The sequence below is a fragment of the Megascapheus bottae genome, chromosome 6 (assembly GCF_031878675.1).
Source record: "Megascapheus bottae isolate mThoBot1 chromosome 6, mThoBot2.hap1, whole genome shotgun sequence".
NCBI classification, from domain to species: domain Eukaryota; kingdom Metazoa; phylum Chordata; class Mammalia; order Rodentia; family Geomyidae; genus Megascapheus; species Megascapheus bottae.
Window position 1 is genome coordinate 862,086 of NC_143514.1, and position 18,187 is coordinate 880,272.

The 18,187-nt window shown below is 43.4% G+C and overlaps 1 protein-coding gene across 2 annotated transcripts; it reads right to left on the reverse strand.

Annotated features, from left to right (window-relative positions):
* Positions 1 to 249: 249 nt before the first annotated feature.
* Ap4b1 (adaptor related protein complex 4 subunit beta 1) lies at positions 250 to 17,997 on the reverse strand. Of its 2 annotated transcripts, XR_016535893.1 has the most exons (11): positions 17,739 to 17,997; positions 14,166 to 14,390; positions 12,834 to 12,964; positions 10,658 to 10,805; positions 9,340 to 9,836; positions 7,943 to 8,026; positions 4,508 to 4,611; positions 1,955 to 2,162; positions 1,451 to 1,732; positions 1,272 to 1,362; positions 930 to 1,000 (listed from the first exon to the last, which is right to left on the reverse strand). XR_016535893.1 is itself a non-coding variant. In XM_090334062.1 (10 exons), the coding sequence occupies exons 1-10, from the start codon at positions 17,849 to 17,851 to the stop codon at positions 573 to 575; spliced, it is 2,220 nt and encodes a 739-aa protein (XP_090190188.1). In that variant the 5' UTR covers positions 17,852 to 17,997; the 3' UTR covers positions 250 to 572. The 2 variants fall into 2 exon arrangements, 1 of the variants encoding a protein (XP_090190188.1); XM_090334062.1 differs by lacking the exon at positions 1,272 to 1,362 and having other exon boundaries at positions 250 to 1,000.
* Positions 17,998 to 18,187: the final 190 nt, after the last annotated feature.

Here is an 18,187-nt window from a genome sequence, read left to right on the forward strand (position 1 = left end):
ATAGATAAGATAGATATGAAGGCGGGCAGAAGTTCTGGAAGAGAAGTAGAAGCAGCTGTTAATATTGCTTAAAGAACAAAAATTCAGAGAACAACAAGCAGTTTGGTTCTATCAGAAGATAGGATGTTTTAAGAATGAGACTGAAGAAGATACCACACTAAGCACTTTGAACCCTCGCCTGAAAAAGCATGATTAGCAATAGGAACACTCCATCTGCTGAAGAAAAGATGACCTCTTGGAAATAATGACCCATCAGATTGCACAGATGTCAGGCGTATTTAATAAGTAACATAGCCTTCAAAACTGATGAGAAAAAGATCCCAATCCCATCTCCACCCCATTCCCAACCACTAACCAACATCATCTTTATAATATTATTATCATTGTAATGTAGAAGGAAATAAGCGAGTCTTTGGACAAAAAGTTAAGTGTTCAGATTCCTAAATTTCCCTCTCTTCTCTGTATCTGGTATCATCTGGACCTAAAAGCAGGTCTGATGAGAAAAAAAAAAAAAAAAAAACTAAGAAATTCTGATAGCTGTCCATCTGATCAGGACAAGGAACAAGAATCTGTTATGATTTAATGTCCCCAATTGTTCCAATCACAGTTTCTAATACAGAAATAAAACTGCTCAGCGAGCTCATCTTCTCCTGGGTTTGCTTCACAGAGATCTGCATTTCTGAGTTCTCAGGCTCTAATAGCAGTTCTGTGAGGAACAGACAGCCACTGTCATCTTGAGCACTGAGATAAGCCTTCCATGGCTGAGCCCCAGCCCTGCTCATGGCTATGGTCTGAATGTTCACCACCTGCAGAGCCATCTGAAGAGTGTCAGGTTGGATTGCTCCCTGCCAAGGCAACACCTGCTGATGAGTGACTTCGTAGCTAAGCCAAGTCTTCTCAAAATGCTCAGCAGTAAGCTGGTGATTGGGGACTAGCACGAGAGCTTCAGAATCAGGAAGTTCTTGCAGTGTCACCTTGTTCTCCTTTGGTATCTGGTGTTCTAAAGAGTCAGAAAGTTTTTATAAGAGACAATCTGTATAAGCCACACTTGTACTCTACATTCCTCAAAATTGACAGTGTGACTCTTATAGGTCTTTTTTTTTTGGCCAGTCCTGGGCCTTGAACTCAGGACCTGAGTACCATCACTATCCTTGGGCTTTTTCAAGGCTAGCACTCTACCACTGGAGCCACAGCACCATTTCCACCTTTTTTCTATATATGTAGTACCAAGGAATTGAAGGTCTTCGTGCATGCTAGGCAAGTACTCTTACCACTAGGCCAAACTCCAGGCCCAACAGTGTGACTCTTGTCTATGAATTCAGTTACCCGGGATGAACTGTCTTGCTCACAGTCTTCATAACTCTGGGGACAATCTGGGATTTAGCTAGGATAATCTACTGCCAGTCACTACAAAAAAATAAAGACATAGGTAAGGACTATTTATTTTTACCTGATGTGGCAGAGGACGCCTTGAGAGGCGGCGCTGGGCCACGATGCTCTGCCCTCTGACATTTAGGAAGAGTTGCCCACTGGGCCTTGCCATACACTGGCACTAGTGTATTGAAGTCGGAAGCCCAGCTATTCACAGGTCTTTCTGCCTGATCTTCCAAAAGTCCAAGAGATGGGTCAGATTTTGGACTACACAGGATCCGCTTAACTTCATCAATGCCAACTAAGAGGAGGCGGTAATAGAATAACCCTCGGTCTCGAACAGCCATATCCTTTTCTTCCTCTGAGATGACACAACAGACTCAGTTAATAAAAAACAAACAACAAACCCAAGCTATCCTCCTACTATGTGTGAACTTAACAAAAAAAGGGTAAAACATTAAAAGAAGAAGGAAATGCTAGAAAGCATTGACATTTTTTCTTCAGATCCCAGACATGATAAATGACTCACCAAACAAAGCTGTTAAGAGTTTTTCCTATGGCCATGGCATGGACCGTCTCATACCTATGCAGTAATGTAGCAGGCGTCCCAGCATGTCCTGGCACTCAGCAGGGCGGGAGAGAAAAAGGCGCATCAGCGCGGTGAGGAGCTCCATCTTCACAGCAGGAAATGTCTCTGATTTCACATTTTCTATGAAGTCCTCTAACACATATGGAGCATTGGGAATTCTTTCCCCATGGACACCAAGTAACCAAATAAGTGCCTGCTTGCCCTAGAAATGAACAAGTTGTAAGAGCTCAGCACTTGACTGCCTAAAATATAAATACAGAATGACTGCTTTTGCTTTTCCCAAGTTCCAGCAGGCAAAGTATAATTCTTCTATTGGTCCCCACTTCAACATTATAATAATCAGGAAAGAAATGCTTCTGCAAAAGGGAATACTCAAACTTAAAAAGTTAAGACTTCATGATCCATTTACCAGCAATACATCTGACAAAGACCTAATAAACTAATCACTAAATGGACAAAGGAGAGACTTCTCAGAAGAAAGAATGGCAAACATGAGGAAATAGTCAACATCCTTGGCCATAAAGGAAATGTAAATTAAACAACTCTGAGATTCCATTTCATCTCAGTTAGATGGCCAACACTGTGAATTCCAACAAATGCTGATGGGCATGTAGGAAAAACAAAAAAAAAAGGTCCTATTGCACTGTTGGTAGGAAAGTAAACTGGTACTAACAACCACTCTGGAAGGCAGTTCGGAGGTTCTCAGAAAACTGAATATAGATCTTTCCTACAACCCAGCCATACTACACTTGGACATATAACTAGAATATCACAAGGTAGGATAAAGTAAAGATACTTGTGCAGGGGCCGGGAGTTTGGCCTAGTGGTTAAAGTGTTTGCCTAGCATGCATGAAGACCTGGGTTCAATTCCTCAGTACCACATACATAGAAAAAAGCCAGAAGTGGTGCTGAGGCTCAAGTGGTAGAGCTCTAGCCTTGAGAAAGTCCAAGGGCAGTGCTCAGGCCCTGAGCTCAAGCCCAGGACAGGCAATAAATAAATAAATAAATAAATAAATAAATACTCTTTAAAAAAGATACTTGTGCATTCATATTCACTACTGAGCTATTTACAACAGCCAAGTTATAGAAATAGTCCAGAGGCCCTACAGAAAATGGATGGATCAATAAAATATGGTAGGCATAGACAATGGAATTTTACTCATCCATAAGAAAGAATAAGATGATGCCAATTACAGGAAAAATGGATGGACCTAAAACTAAAACCAATCATGTTAAATGAGGAAAGCCAAGCTTAGAGAGACAAACAGCATATGTTTCCTCTCTCATGTGGAAGCTAGATCTAAAATACATCTGACGATAAATGATACAATACACTAAGGAACTACACCCAGTTAGACTAAAGGAAGATCCATTTAGCGGAGGAACCCAAAGGCATAATGCTTCTGAACATTTAAAATACTATATATCAAAATTAATTCCAAGACATGAAAACAGAGGGTTTTTGTTGCTGGTGGTGGTGATGGTGATATTTTTGCTTTTTGCTTTATTTGTTCTTTTTTCTATCTTGGGAGCAGGAAACAGAGGACCTAGAACTGGAAGGAGGAAGGGTGAAAAAATTCAGGCATGATAGCAGACACTATATGGAAAATGAACTATACAACTATAGGCAGGAACGGGGGATGGGTATGAATGGGGAAAAGTGAAAGAAGGGGAGACATTGTAAAAAAAAATGTACTTATAATCTGGCTTATACAACATCTTAGTATTAGTGCCAGGTGATCCTCAGATCTCAGCCTCATGAGTAGCTAGGATTACAGGCATGAGCCTATAGGCACTAAAGACCAAGACCATAAGACTCTTATTTCCAGTTAAGTACTAGAAAACTGGAGGTGGTGCTGTGGCTCAAAGGGAAGGGCAGTAGCCTTGAGCTGAAGAGCTCAGGGACAGCATCCAGGCCCAGAGTTAAAGCCCAAGACCCACAAACAAAAATAAAAATAAAAAAATAAATATGAGAAGGGGTATCAACATTCAAGAAGTAATGGACCCACTAATTGACAAGCATAACTGTAACCCCTCAATATGTTGCTCCAACAGTAAAATACAATTAAAAAAAAAAAAGTGGTGCTGTGGCTCAACTGGTAGATCATTACCCTTAAGCAAAAGAAGCTCAGGGACAGTGCCTAGGCCCTGAGTTCAAGCTTCAGAACTGGCAAAAATAAAATGTTCAGGAGAACAAGATATAAAAGAAACTATACTAAGCTGGGCGTGGTGGCTCAAACCTGTAATCCTAGCTACTCAGGAGACAGATCTGAGGATCATGGTTCAAAGACAGCCATGGAACTAAAGAACTGATACTCTTATCTCCAATTAATACTAGAAAACAGGAAGTGGGGCTGTGGCTCAGAGACAGGGTGGGAGCCTTGAATGGAAGAGCTCAGGGACAGCACCTAGGCCCAGAATTCAAGCCCCACAACTGACAAAAAAAAAACCCAAAAAACAAAAAACAGTATAAATCTCTAGCAGTACAAATCAAAACAAAAAGCAAACAGATTCTGTGACTAGAAGTGAAGGAGAATTACACTGTACCTCACTGTCTTGAATATTCTCCTCACAGCTGGGGAGGGCCTGACACACAGCTTCAGTACACTGAGGACACAACCAAACCAGGTCTCGGAAAGTCTGCACCACGGCTAAAACACAGGCCAGGACACAAGCACAGCATCAGAATCTTCATATAGCAAAGAACTTTAGTAGGTCGTATGTTTAGACTGGATTTCTGGCTGGTTTTTTTTTTTGTTGTTTATTTGGTTGGTTTGTTTTTTGCCAGTCCTGGGGTGTGAACTCAGGGCTTATGTACTGTCCTTGGGCTTTCTCAAGGTTAACGCTCTACCACTTGAGCCACAGCACCACTTCTGGCTTTTTCTGTGTATGTCGTACTGAGGAATTGAACTCAGGGCTTTGTGCATGTTAGACAAGGACTCTACCTCTAAGCCACATTCCCAGCCTCATGACTGTTATTCTTATAAGATGGACAGAAGATAAAAGGTTAATATATGGAAAGGAACTTTGGAGAACATAATGTAGCTAGGTACTGGTGGCTCCCACCTATAATCCTAGATACTCAGGAGGCTGAAGTCTGAGGATCAACTTTGAAGTCAGTCAGAGCAAAAAAGTCTCTGAGCATCACAACCCAGGATATGATAAGGACACCTGCTCAGCTATGTTCATCTCTGCACTATTCACAATAGCCAAGTGATGGAAACAACCCAGATGCCCTACTGCAGATGAATGGATACAAAAAAATGTCATTTACACACACACACACACACACACACACACACACACACACACACACACACACTGGAATTCTACATAGCCAACAGACAAGATAAAATAATGGCATTTGCAGGGAAGTGGATGAATCTAGAGCAAATCATGTTGAGTGAGACAAGTCAAGACCAAAGGAACAAAAGGTACTTGTGGCTATTAGATCCAAACAGTACAAGAGTGATGACTCAATATTTGCATACCCAATGCTATGGACATGGTATTGGAAATATAAACACAACTACATAGATATAAAAATTTATGACTCTATAGATGTTTTATTACGTAGATTAATATGTATCTATGACATACAAACCCTCAGCCTAATTTTAATTATATTCTAAAATCTAAGTGTCAGTGACTGTATATAGAGATTCCCTTCTTGAATACTTGGTTTGTTAAACACATCATTTGAAATATGATGTAAAAATCAATCTTAATAATTTAATAAACAAAACAAAATAGAAAAAAATAAATTAATGAAAACAACAACAACAACAAAAAAAGAAAGTCTCTGAGAGTCTTATCTCCACGTAACCAGAAAAAAGCCTGAGTGCTATCCTTGAGTAAAAAGCTAAAGGAGAATGCCCAGGCCCTGAATTCAAGCCCCATTACCAGCACACACAACAATATAGACATATATAGGGGCCGTGTGTTTGGCCTACTGGTAGAGTGCATGCCTCTCATGCACTAAGTCCCTGTTCAATTCCTGGGTGCGACATACATAGAAAAAGCCAGAAATAGTGCTATGGCTCATGTGGCTCTAGCCTTGAGAATAGTCTAAGGACAGTGCTCAGGCCTTGAGTTCAAGCCCCAGGACTGGCCAAAAAAAAAAAAAAAAGACATATATAACGCATTTATGCAAAAATAATATAGAAATATTGATAAATCTAAAATATTGATATAATAAAAGTATATATAATAAATGAATATCAATATAAACATATGGAAATGTGGGTTTGGACCCTAGGGCTGTGATAAGGACAGCAAGGGGCCAAAGTTGAGTTATTGATTAAGGCAGAATCTGGCTCTTGCAAGAATCTGAGGAAAGGCCTCTCTAAATTCTGCACCCCAATAACCTTGATACATCACCATAGCTCCAACCTTGAAAACAACTAACAAGAACACTGCCATAAAGAAAAAGAGAAGATGAAAAAATTTTTAGCCAAGTAAATGTCAATGGCTCATGTCTGCAATTTCTGCAACTAAAGAGGCTAAGATCTGAGAGTCCAGGTTCAAAGCCTAATTAGGCAGGAAAGTTTGAGACGATCTCCAATAAATTAGAAAAAAAGCTGGACTGGAGTTTTGGCTGGTAGAGAACCAACCATGAACAGAGAAAGTCAAACAAGAGGTCAAGGCCCTGAGTTCAAGCCCCAGTACCAGGGGAGAAAAAAGATGGGGAGGGGCTGGGAGTTTGGCCTAGTAGTAGAGTTCTTGCCTAGCATTCATGAAGTGCTAGGTTCAATTCCTTGATACCACATATAGAAAAAGCCAGAAGTTTTGCTGTGGCTCAAGTGGTACAGCTCTAGCCTTGAGAAAGCCCAAGGACAGTGCTCAGGCCCTGAGTTCAAGTATAGACTCTGTTATGTCTAAGGTCCTGTGCTTGAAAGCAGCAGGTAATAGTGCAAGGGGAAATTTAAACCCATAGATTACTCATTCAAAAAGAATTGTTCTGCAACACTGGGATTTGAACTCTGGATTTGCACTTGCCAGGCAAGTACTTGAGTCATGCCCCAATTACTTTCATTTTTATTTTGTTTGGCAGTACTCAGGGTCTTGTGGTTGTTAGGCGGGCACTATTGCTAAGCCATGCCCCTGACCTTTTTTTATACTGGCTATTTATTTATTTATTGGTTAGCAGTGGGTCTTGAACTAAGAGTCTGGGTACTGTCTCTGACCTTTTCTGCTCAAGGCTCTTGTTCTACCACTTTGAGCCACAGCTCCACTTCTGGTTTTCTGGTGGTTAACTGAAGAGTTTCTCAGACTTTCATGTCCGGGCTAGCTCCTAATTGAGATCCTCAAATCTGGTTTATTTTGTAGCTGTGGATCTTGAACTCAGGCATTGTCCCTGAGGCTCTTTGTGTTCAAGGCTAGCAGTATACCATTTGAGCCATGTCACTTGCAGCCTTTAAGTAGTTAATTGAAGATAAGAGTCTCATGGGGACTTTTCTGCCCAGGCTGGCTTTGAACCACAATCCTCAGATCTCAGCCTCCTGAGTAGCTAGGATTACAGGCATATGCTATGGGCGCCTGGCTGCACTGGTTATTTTTGAGATAGGTTCTTGCTTCTTACCCAGGAAATACACAGGAACCGCCAGCCTATATTTTTCCTGTTGCTATAGCTACAATGACAGGCACACATATACCCAACTATCATTAAACTTTTTTGACTGGACTGGCCTTAAACTATGCTCCTCTGATCTCAGGCTCCCAAGTAGCTACGATTGGGGGCATGAGCTACTGGCACCAGGGTGCCTCAAGTTCTTTTTGCTTTTAATTTGTTTTTCAAATAGGGTTTTGGGTTCACTTTGCCCAGTTGGCCTTGAACTATAATCTTCTTGCCTCTTGAATAGCAGAGATTGCAGGTGTAAATACAGCACCATAACCAGTCCTCCCAAAATATTTTTGAAGCAACTACTATAAAGTAGACACATAGATGGAAAAAAAAAAAAGTCCTAGAAAGGTAACAATTACCTGTGGTAATGTGCTCTTGGCGAAGCCCCAGCAACTCTGTTAGAATTTGTACACACTGATCTGTGTAAGTCCTGGCAATGCCACCTACAGAAGAAGGAAAGGTACAGAAACTGTTAAAGTCAAGCAGGGCCCTGTGGCTCCAGCCTGTAATGACCTTTTACCAACTTAGTGATCTTTTTACACCTATATTTCTTCATCTTTAAACTGCTCATTTTCAGCTGGGTGTCAGTAGTTCACATTTCTTAATTTTTATTCTGGTTCCTAGGGCTTGAACTCAGGGCCTAGGTGCTGTCCCTGAGATTTTTGCTCAACAATAGCACCCTACCACTTGAGCCACAGCTCTACTTCTGGCTTTTTTGGTGCTTAAGTAGAGATAAGAGACTCAAGAATTTTCCTGTATGGGCTGATTTGAACCAGGATCCTCACATCTTAGACTCCTGAGTAGCTAGGATTATAGGCATGAGCTATGGGCATCTGGATTTATTTATTTATTTATTTATTGTCAGTTGCGGGGCTTGGACTTTGGGCCTTGGCATTGTCCCTGAGCTCTTCAGCTCAGGGCTACCACTCTACCCCGTGAACCACAGCTGCACTTCTGGATTTATAACTATAATCTTAGCTATTCAGGAGGCTGAGATCTAAGGATCCTGGTTCAAAGCCAATCTGAACAGACAATCCAAAAGACATTATCTTCAATTAACCACAAAAATCCAGAAGTGGAACTATGGCTAACTAAATTGGTAGAGTGCCAGCTTTAAGCATAAAAGGCTAAAGGAAGCCAGGAGCATAGCCTAGTGGTAGAATGCTGCCTAGCATGCATGAAGCCCTGGATTCGATTCCTCAGTACCACATATACAGAAAAAGTCAGAAGTGGTGTTGTGGCTCAAGTGGCAGAGTGCTAGCCTGAGCAAAAAGTGTCCAAGGACAGTGCGTAGGCTCTGAGTTCAAGCTCCGGGACTAGGAAAAAAAAAAGGCTAAGAGAGAACATGATGCCCTGAGTTCAAGCCCCAGTACTAGCACAAAAAGAAAAGAGACAAGGGCCAGGAGCATGGCCTAGTGGGTAGCATGCTAGCCTAGCATACACAAAGCCCTGGGTTCAATGCTCCAGAACCACAGACACAGAAAAGTGGCAGAGTACTAGCCTTAAGCACTGGACAGAGCCCAGGCCCTGCGTTCAAGCTTGAGGACTGGCAAAAAACAAACAAAAAAAGAATTAAAAAAAAAAAAGACAACAAAACAAATCGCTTTTTCCTTACTTGTAATCACTGACCAATTCTACAATGCAAGGTGCTTTTGGCCTGAAGCAAGGTACATTCTCTTCTGTCCTCTGTGGTTCCTCTATCTACAGTGTTGTAGCTGACTGACCTAAGCTCTAAGGAGACGCAGCAGTCACATACCTATTGCAAAGATGGCAGCCTGTGCAAAGTCAGCAGACACATCAGTGCAGTACCCTCGAAGTTCTTCCAGCACCTGCTGCACATTCTCATCATTCACCAGCTCACACAGCACCTCTACCTTCTGTAGTCTGATATAATGAGGTTCCGAATAGGAGCAAAAGAATTTTTTGTAGTGGCTGCTAAAGTGACAGGGTAAACTATGTAAGATCTGGCGCACATGGCAGAGGGCAGCGAAACAGAGCTCCCGGCTCTCTGAAGAACAGGCGGCCAGCAAAGGTCCCTTGACTCGTACAAGAACATCACTTTGGACATGGGGGAATTTTTTTGCCAAGATCAGAAAGAGTTTAGTGGCTCCCATCACCACCCCTGGACTGCTGCTTTTAAGAAAGCTGTCCAACAGATTGAGAATATCAAAGAGTTCTTCCTCAGTGCGAGGCTGGTAGCGAAGCAGGAAGTTCAGTACCTCAGCCTGGCCCCACTGGTCTAGTTTTGACATACTGTCCAAAAGAAAAAAAGAAAAAGAAAAGTATTATTTTAACAAAATTAGGACTATCTCCATACTACTGTCCAGTACAAGTCAACTTTAAAATAGGCATTCTATAATCAAATCATTCTTTTTACAAACTAATTTCCACAAAATAAGCTTTGAAGTCCAAGTCAGGTTGATGATATGAAGGCATACTTGTCTAACACTGAAGTTATGATTAGCATACTAGATTCTCTCTACTGTTTTCTTTTTCTCCATACTGAAGATTGAACCCAGGACCTTATGCATGCTAGACAAGTACTTTAGTATTGACATAAATCACCAGTCCCAGAGTCTCTATATTTAAAGACAACATAAATTGCTTAGTTGAGAGGACACATAGCTCTAGAGAAAAGAACATACCCTCATTTGATGCTTCTGCTATCTCTACATATCAACAAGAGAAACTAAGTCAAATAAAAGAAATTTCTTAATAAAGTATGAGAAACTTAATATTTAGGGTTTTTTGTTTGTTTGTTTATTTGCCAGTCCTGGGGCTTGAACCCAGGGCCTAAGAACTGTCCTTGGACACTTTTTACTCAAGACTAGCACTCTGCCACTTGAGCCACAGCGTCACTTTTGGCTTTTTTTGTGTGTGTGTGTGTGGTCCTGGAGAGCTGAACCCAGGGCTTTGTGTACACAAGGCAAGAACTCTACCACTAGGCCATGCTCCCAGCCTGACTTTTTTTTTTCTACTCAACAGAGGGTGTTCAAGAATTCTTAATTCAACCTTTCAGCAAATCTCACTAGAATGCAGTTATCATAACAAAACAGAGATGGAAGCATCCAAACCTATTTAGGAGATGGTGGGCAATGGGTTTGTTAATGACAACACCACCTTCCTGTTTCAGGATTTCTTCTAAAGACCTCAGGCAGTTCACAACTACAATAGGATCCTGGTCACGCAGCAAACTGTATAACTCATTTACCAGGGCACCATCTATAAAAAAGAACAAGAAAATCTCCAGAGTTACAGGTACAAAGCCAGAGTAACAACTCTAGGCAAATAAAGCTAAGTATTCTGCTAAAGAAATGTAAGTCAGAGATGAGTATTGATGGCTCACACCTATAATTCTACTCAGGAGGCTGAGATCTGAGGATTACAGTTCACAGCCTGGGCAGGAAAGTCTATGAAACTCTTATATATTTGAATATATACTCGTGTATTTGTGTGTGTGTGTGTGTGTATTCTTATAATTCTATATGTAATTCTGCATTGTTATGTATTATATATATTGTAGGTATTCTCTCTATATATCTATTCTGTGTGTGTACACACACACACACACACACACACACACACACACACACACATACCACCTTCAAGAATGAGAAGAGCCAGGTGAGGTGGCTCACATCTACAATCCTAGCAGCTCAGGAGGCTTAGGAGAATCAAGGTTCAAAGCCAGCCAGGCACAAAAGGACCTGAGACTCTTATCTCCAATTAACCTCTAGAAAATAGGAAGTGGGGCTTGGCTCAAGGGTAGGGCAGTAGCCTTGAGCTGAAGAGCTCAGGTACAGCACCCAAGCAGAGTTCAAGCCCCACGACCCACAAAAAAAGAAAAAAAAAAAAATGTGAAGTTTAAAAAAAAAAGGGGGGGGCTGGGAGTTTGGCCTAGTGGTTAAAGTGCTTGCCTAGCATGCACAAAGACCCTGGTTCGATTCCTTGGTACCACATACATACAAAAAAAAAAAAAAAACAAAAACCAGAAGTGGTGCTGAGGCTCTAGTCTTGAGAAAGTCCAAGGACAGTGCTCAGGCCCTGAGCTCAAGCCCAGAACTGGCAAAAATAAATAAATTAATTAAAAAAAAAAAAAAAAAGAGCTGGGTACTTATGGCTTATATCTGTAATCCTCAGGAGGCTGAGATCTGAGGATCATCACAGTTCAAAGCCAGCTTGGGCAGGAAAGTCTCTGACACTCTTACTTCCAATTAACCATCAGAAAACTGGAATTGGAACCATGGCTCAAAGTAGTAGAGTGGTTAAGCAAAAGAGCTCAGGGACAGAACCCATGCCTTGATTTCAAGCCCCATGACTACCAAAGGAAACAAAAAATGTTAACAAAATTATAGGAGTTGGGAATGTGGCTTAGTGGTAGAGTGCTTGCCTAGCATGCATGAAGCCCTAGGTTTAATTCCTCAGTACCACATAAACAGAAAAAGCTGGAAGTGGTGCGTTGACTCAGATGGTAAAGTGCTACACAGCCTTGAGCAAAAGCAGCTCAGGAACAGTGCCTAGGCTCTGAGTTCAAGGAAAAAAATTATAGGCTGGGTGAGGAGGCTCACATCTGTAATCCTAGCTACTCAGGAGGCTGCGATCTGAGGACTGCAGTTCAAAGCCAGCCTAGGCCCTAAAGTCTGTGAGACTCTAATCTCTAATTAACCTCTAGAAAATCGGAAGTGGTGCTGTGGCTCAAGGATAGGGTGGTAGCCTTGAGCTGAAGAGCTCAGGGACAGCTCCTAGGCCCAGGGTCCAACCCCACAACAAGGAAAAAAAAAAAATCACAAGTCAGGGACCAGGATTGTGGTATAGTGCTTGCCTAGCATGCACTGGGTTCTATTCTTTGGTACCCACATACACAGAAAAGGCCCGAAGTGGTGCTGTGCTCAAGTGGTAGAGCACAGGCGTTGAGAAAACCTAAGGACAGTGTCCACTCCCTGAGTTTAAGCCCCAGGACTGCCCCCCCCCAAAAAAAAATTACAAGTCAGAAACTTGACATTTCCACATTGTTCTAAGTAGCTTACTGCAATGGTTCTCATTTTGCCTCCTCGCCCCACAAAAAAAAACAAACAAATAACAACAACAACAAAAACCCTGTAGTAGGAAGCCCTGCACCCTGCTAAGAGAGAGAGACATAAGGTAGTGGAGCCACATTATTTCCTGCTGGAATTGCAAAATCTTTTTCAAAGTTAGACATAGAGTGAAAGCACAAATGAATATTGATGATGTGAGTTACACTGAACTTACCTACTTCAGAGTCTCCTTGTAGATTATGCATCTTAGCACAACCAAGGACTGCCACTCTCCTAACATAAGAAGCCTTATCCCGCAGACCGTTGAGAATAGGCTGCTGGATGTATTCTTGCACTCCAGGCATCCTAGAACATAAATACATCCTCAAGTCAGCCTTAAGTACCTCTTCATTTAATGGAGGGTTTTGCTTAGATCTAGTTTAGATATCTGAATGTACATCCATCAGATCACAAAAAAATCAGGGAAAGCCTCTACCAAACTTAACATAACAAGGCATAATTTGGTTTTCATTTGGACTCATGCTATATAGGCAGAATGGATTGTTATTCTAATAATTATTTAAATATCTTTACTAAAACTGAAGACTATTTACCAAGAGTAAGAATTGAAAATTTCCCTTAATAAAAAAATAATACAGCTGGTGGCTCATGCCTATAATCCTAGCCCCAGGAGGCTGAGATCTGGGGATGGCGATTCAAGCCAGCCTGGGCAGGAAAGTCCATGGGACTCTTACCTCCAATTAATCACCAGAAAACCAGGATTGGAACTGTGGCAAAAAGAGCTCAGGGAGCTGGGCCCCAGTAGCTCACACCCATAATCCTAGCTACTCGGCAGGCTGAGATCTGAGGATCACAGTTAAAAGCCAGACTGGGCACAAAAGTCCATGAGAATCTTATTTCCAATTGAATACCAGAAAACCGGATGTGGCGCTGTCACTCAAAGGGTAGTTCTAGCCTTAAGTTGAAGAGCTCAGGGACAGTGGCCAGGCCGTGAGTTCAAGCCCTATAATCTACAAAACAAAAATACAGTTCGGAAAGCTAAAATAATGCCTGAAAGTCTGACTCAGGGTACCAGCATTATCTTTAGTATTAAAGAAGCTCAAGTAAATTGTCTTCATTAAAAATATACCTAGAAAGCTGATCACAGCGGCTCACACCTGTAACCCTAGCTACTCAGGAGGCTGAGATCTGAGGATCATAATTCAAAGCCAGCCTAGGCACTAAAGTTTGTGAGACTTTTATTTCCAATTAACACTAGAAAATCGGGAGTAGCCGTGTAGCTCAAGGGGTAGGGAAGTAGCCTTGAGCTGAAGAGCTCAGGGACAACATCTAGGCTCATAGTTCAAGCCCCATGACCACCACCAACAAAATACCCTGAAGACCACAGGGTGAAGGACGAGAGTGGGTAATGGGGGAGTGAGTATGATTAAAGTACAGCCTCCACTTGGCTGAAAATGTTCTAATAAAATCGTCCATATTATGCAGTTGGTAAATTCTAGCAAAGAACATAAAAGTGAAAGCATCAGCCTCTCAGGACCAAACTCACCGGAGGCTACACATGCTCCTCAGGGCCAGGCCACGCACCATCGGATTGGCATCCGAGCAGTCTTTGCACAGAGTGTTGATGGCCAAGAGAGCCAGATCTGGCTTCAGAGGTGCATACGTGCACATGTACAGATAAACCAGCTTCTTCTGAACAATGTCCATAGTTGCACTGGCCTTCACCATCTCCAAGAAAACACCAGACATGTCCAAGCCCTGAGTCATATGTCTGAAACCAACATGCATTGCAGCAATCAGGAAATGCCTTTTATTCATACAAGTTACAATCCCTTAGAAGGATGCAAGCATGTCTACTTTGTCTTATTAAGTGTCTCTCTCTCTCTCTCTCTCTCTCTCTCTCTCTCTCTCTCTCTCTCTCTCTCTTACACACACACACACACACACACACACACACACACACGCAAAGCATTAGATTGGATTTTCTTTTGCAATTGTGGGGCTTGACCTCATGGCCTGGTGCTATTCCTGAGCACTTCTGCTCAAGACTAGCCCTCTATCATTTGAGCCACAGCTCCACTTCTAGTTTGCCTTTTTTTTTTTCTTTTTTTGCCAGTCTTGGGCTTGAACTCAGGGTCTGAGCACTGTCCTTGGACTTTCTCAAGGTCAGAGCTCTACCACTTGAGCCTCAGCACCACTTCCGGCATTTTTTTTTAAGCTATGTACGAGGTACCAAGGAATCGAACCTGGGTCTTTGTGCATGCTAGACAAGCACTCTATCACTAGGCCAAACTCCCAGCCCTGAAAGCTTACTTTTTGAGCTCTACGTATATTTTAGATATGAGGCCCCTGTCAATGGTTTAAAAAAAAAAAAAAAGCCGGCACCGGGCATGGTGGCTCATGTCTGTAATCTTAGCTACTCAGGAGACTGAGATCTGAGGATCAAGGTTCAAAGCCAGCCCCGGCACAAAAGGACCTGAGACTCTTATCTCCAATTAACTTCTAGAAAATAGGAAGGGGGGCTTGGCTTAAGGGTAGGGTAGTAGCCTTGAGCTGAAGAGCTTAGGGACAGCTCCCAGGCCCAGAGTTCAAGCCTCATGACCCCCCCCACCCTCAAAAAACAAATCTCCCATTTAATGGACTTTCTATTTGTTAGCTCTTTTGTCCTTTAGCAATGAGAGATAATCTTATGAAAAAAGGTATCATATCAGACCTTCAGGAACTCTAGATCAGTAAAGGATCAAAACAAGACTGCCATTAACAACAATAGATAAAGACTTAAACAGAATATACAAATTACAGACAGAGGGAATCCTGATGTCTGACACTACCAACCCCCCCCAAAAAAAACCCAGAAAATGTTTCTTTGCTTCAGGTTTCAGTAATACTGTAGCCTAAAGATTATGAAGCTCGAGCCCGGGGGCAGTGGCTCTTGCCTGTAATCCTAGCTACTCAGGAGGCCGAGATCTAAGGATCAAGGTTCAAAGCCAGCCTGGGCATTAAAGACCATGAGATTCTTTTTTTTTTTCTTTTGCTAGTCCTGGACCTTAAACCCAGGGCCTGCACACTGTCTTTGGACACTTTTTGCTCAAGGCTAGTGCTCTGTCACTTGAACCACAGTGCCACTTCTGGCCTTTTCTGAGGAATTGAACCCAGGGCTTCGTGCAAGCTAGGCAAACACTCTTACCACTAGGGTACACTCCTGGCCCCAAGACAGTGAGACTCATCTCCAATTAACCACTAGAAAACCAGAAGTGGCTCAAGGGTAGGGCGGTAGCCTTATGCTGAAGAACTCAGGGACAGCACCCAGGCCCAGTGGTAGATCAGTAGCCTTGAGTTGAAAAGCTCAAGGACAACTCCTAGGGCCAGAGTTCAATCCCATAACCTACAAAAAAAAGAAAAAAATTACGCTGGAGGTGGTAATGTGGCTTAGTGGTAGTGCTTGAGTCCTCAGTACCACATAAACAAAGAAAGCCAGAAGTGGCCATATGGCTCAAATGGTAGAATGCTAGCCTAAGGGGGAGGGAAATGGGGATTAAAAACATGAGAAGCGGTATCGATGTGAGAAGTAATGCACCTTCTGTCTGGCAAATAAAACTGTAACCTTCTATACATTAAAACAAAGAAACAACAACAATAATAATAATAAAGAATGCTAACCTTAAGGAAAAGAGGCTCAGAGACAGGGCTGGGAGTTTGGCCTAGTGATAGAGTGCTTGCCTAGCATTCAAGAAGACTGGGGTTCAATTCCTCGATAGCACATACATAGAGGGGAATAAAAGCCGGAAGGAGTGCTGAGGCTCAAGTGGTAGAGCTCTAGCCTTGAGAAAATCCAAGGACAGTGCTCATGCCCTGAGTTCAAGCCCAGGACTGGCCAAAAAAGAAAAAAAAGAAGCTCAGAGAAAGTGCCCAGGCCCTGAGTTCAAGCACCAGGACTAGCAAACAAACACTGAAAACAAAGCCCCCAGGACTGGCAAAAATAAATAAATAAACAAGCCTTAAGGGGGTCCGGTGCATACTTTGTGAGTCTGATCTGTAGGCAAGAGTTATGAATTCAGATTTGCACAATGGAGAAAATTCTAACTGAAATGAGGAGCTAAGTGATATATCTGTGGTTTTGGTAATGAAGTGCTAACCTAAAACAACAGCTGTGCCAGTAAGTAGACGATGTACACTTAGAATCACACAATCTAACAGGAAAAGTTAAAGATCAGGTGTTAAAAAGGTTGGTTCACACGATTAACCGTCCAGTGACATTTGTTAACACAAACAGAAATGAAAGCCAGGTTCTGTTCAAGCCTGTAATCCTAGCTACTCAGGAGGCTTGAGGTCTGAGGATAGAAGTTCGAGCCAGCCTGGGCAGGAAAGTTCAAGTGACTCTTCAATAGAAGTAGAGCTGTGATTCAGGTGGTAAAGTGCCAACACTGAGCATAAAAGCTCAATGACAGTCTGGGAATGTGTCTTAGGGGTAGAGTGCTTGCTTAACATGCATGAAACTCTGGGTTCCATTCCTCAGTACCACATACACAGAAAAAGCTGGAAGTGGTGCTGTGGATCAAGTTTGCGATAGAGTGCTAGCTTTGCGCAAAAAGAAGCTCAGGGACAGTGAAAAAGCTCAACAACAGTGTCCACGATGTCAAGCCCCAGAACTGGCACACAAAACAAACAAGAAACCATCAAGGAGGGCATCAGTGGCTCATTCCTGTAATTCTGGCTACTCAGGAGGCTGAGATCTGAGGAATCAAGTTCAAAGCCAGCCCGGGCAGGAAAAGCCATGAGCCTCTCATCTCCAATGAACGCTCAGAAAACCGGAAGTGGCTCCAAGTGGTAGAGCGCTAGCCATGAGTAGACAACGCCCAGGCCCTGAGTTCACGCCGGAGGACCAGCACACCTGTAACGAGGAAGGACGCTGCCAGTGCTCTTCTGGATATACTCCCATGAACTAACCCGGGTGGGAAATGCCAGCCGGGCGTGGGGTACAAGGACGTGGAACCAAAACGGAGATGCGTACTAGCCATCATTACACATTCTAGAGCCCGTGGCCTAAGGACGCCTCCGAGCTGAGATCCGACACGGAGGTGACCGCACCACGGGACGCAGGCGGGAGGGCGCGCCGTACCTAATCACTCGCTGGATGGCGTTCCGGTAGCGCAGCCGGTCAGCCTGCACGTGCGGGTTGCACAGCGCCTTGCCCAGCTCCTTCACCACGTCGGCCGAGCCCAGGTAGGGCATCTTCGCTCCGTCCTCCGGTGGGAGCTGAGGCTGGAACCGTGCCTCCGGGGGAAGACCCCTCGGCCAGCACCAACTGCGGGCCCAGGCACCGCGACTCCTCGGCACCCTGAGCGGTGACCCGCTCACGCACCCGGACCTTCAGGCTGTCAACAGCTCACTCCAAAGCAGGCTTTTCCGGCCTACTCCCGAGCAGACCGTCCCGTCCCGCCTACACACGCCTCTCCGCGCACAGCTCGCCCCGCCCACACGCCTCTCCGCGCACAGCTCGCCCCGCCCACACGCCTCTCCGCGCACAGCTCGCCCCGCCCACACGCCTCTCCGCGCACAGCTCGCCCC

Bases quoted from the DNA above. Each gene is read 5' to 3' on its own strand.
- Ap4b1 (XM_090334062.1), bottom strand. From the start codon at position 17,851: ATGCCCTACCTGGGCTCGGCCGACGTGGTGAAGGAGCTGGGCAAGGCG. The intron at 14,391-17,738 runs GTACGGCGCGCC...TGTTGGTTTCAG, and splicing joins GCCATCCAGCGAGTGATTAG to ACATATGACTCAGGGCTTGG. The intron at 1,733-1,954 runs GTATGAGACGGT...GTGTCATCTCAG, and splicing joins CCTGCTACATTACTGCATAG to AGGAAGAAAAGGATATGGCT.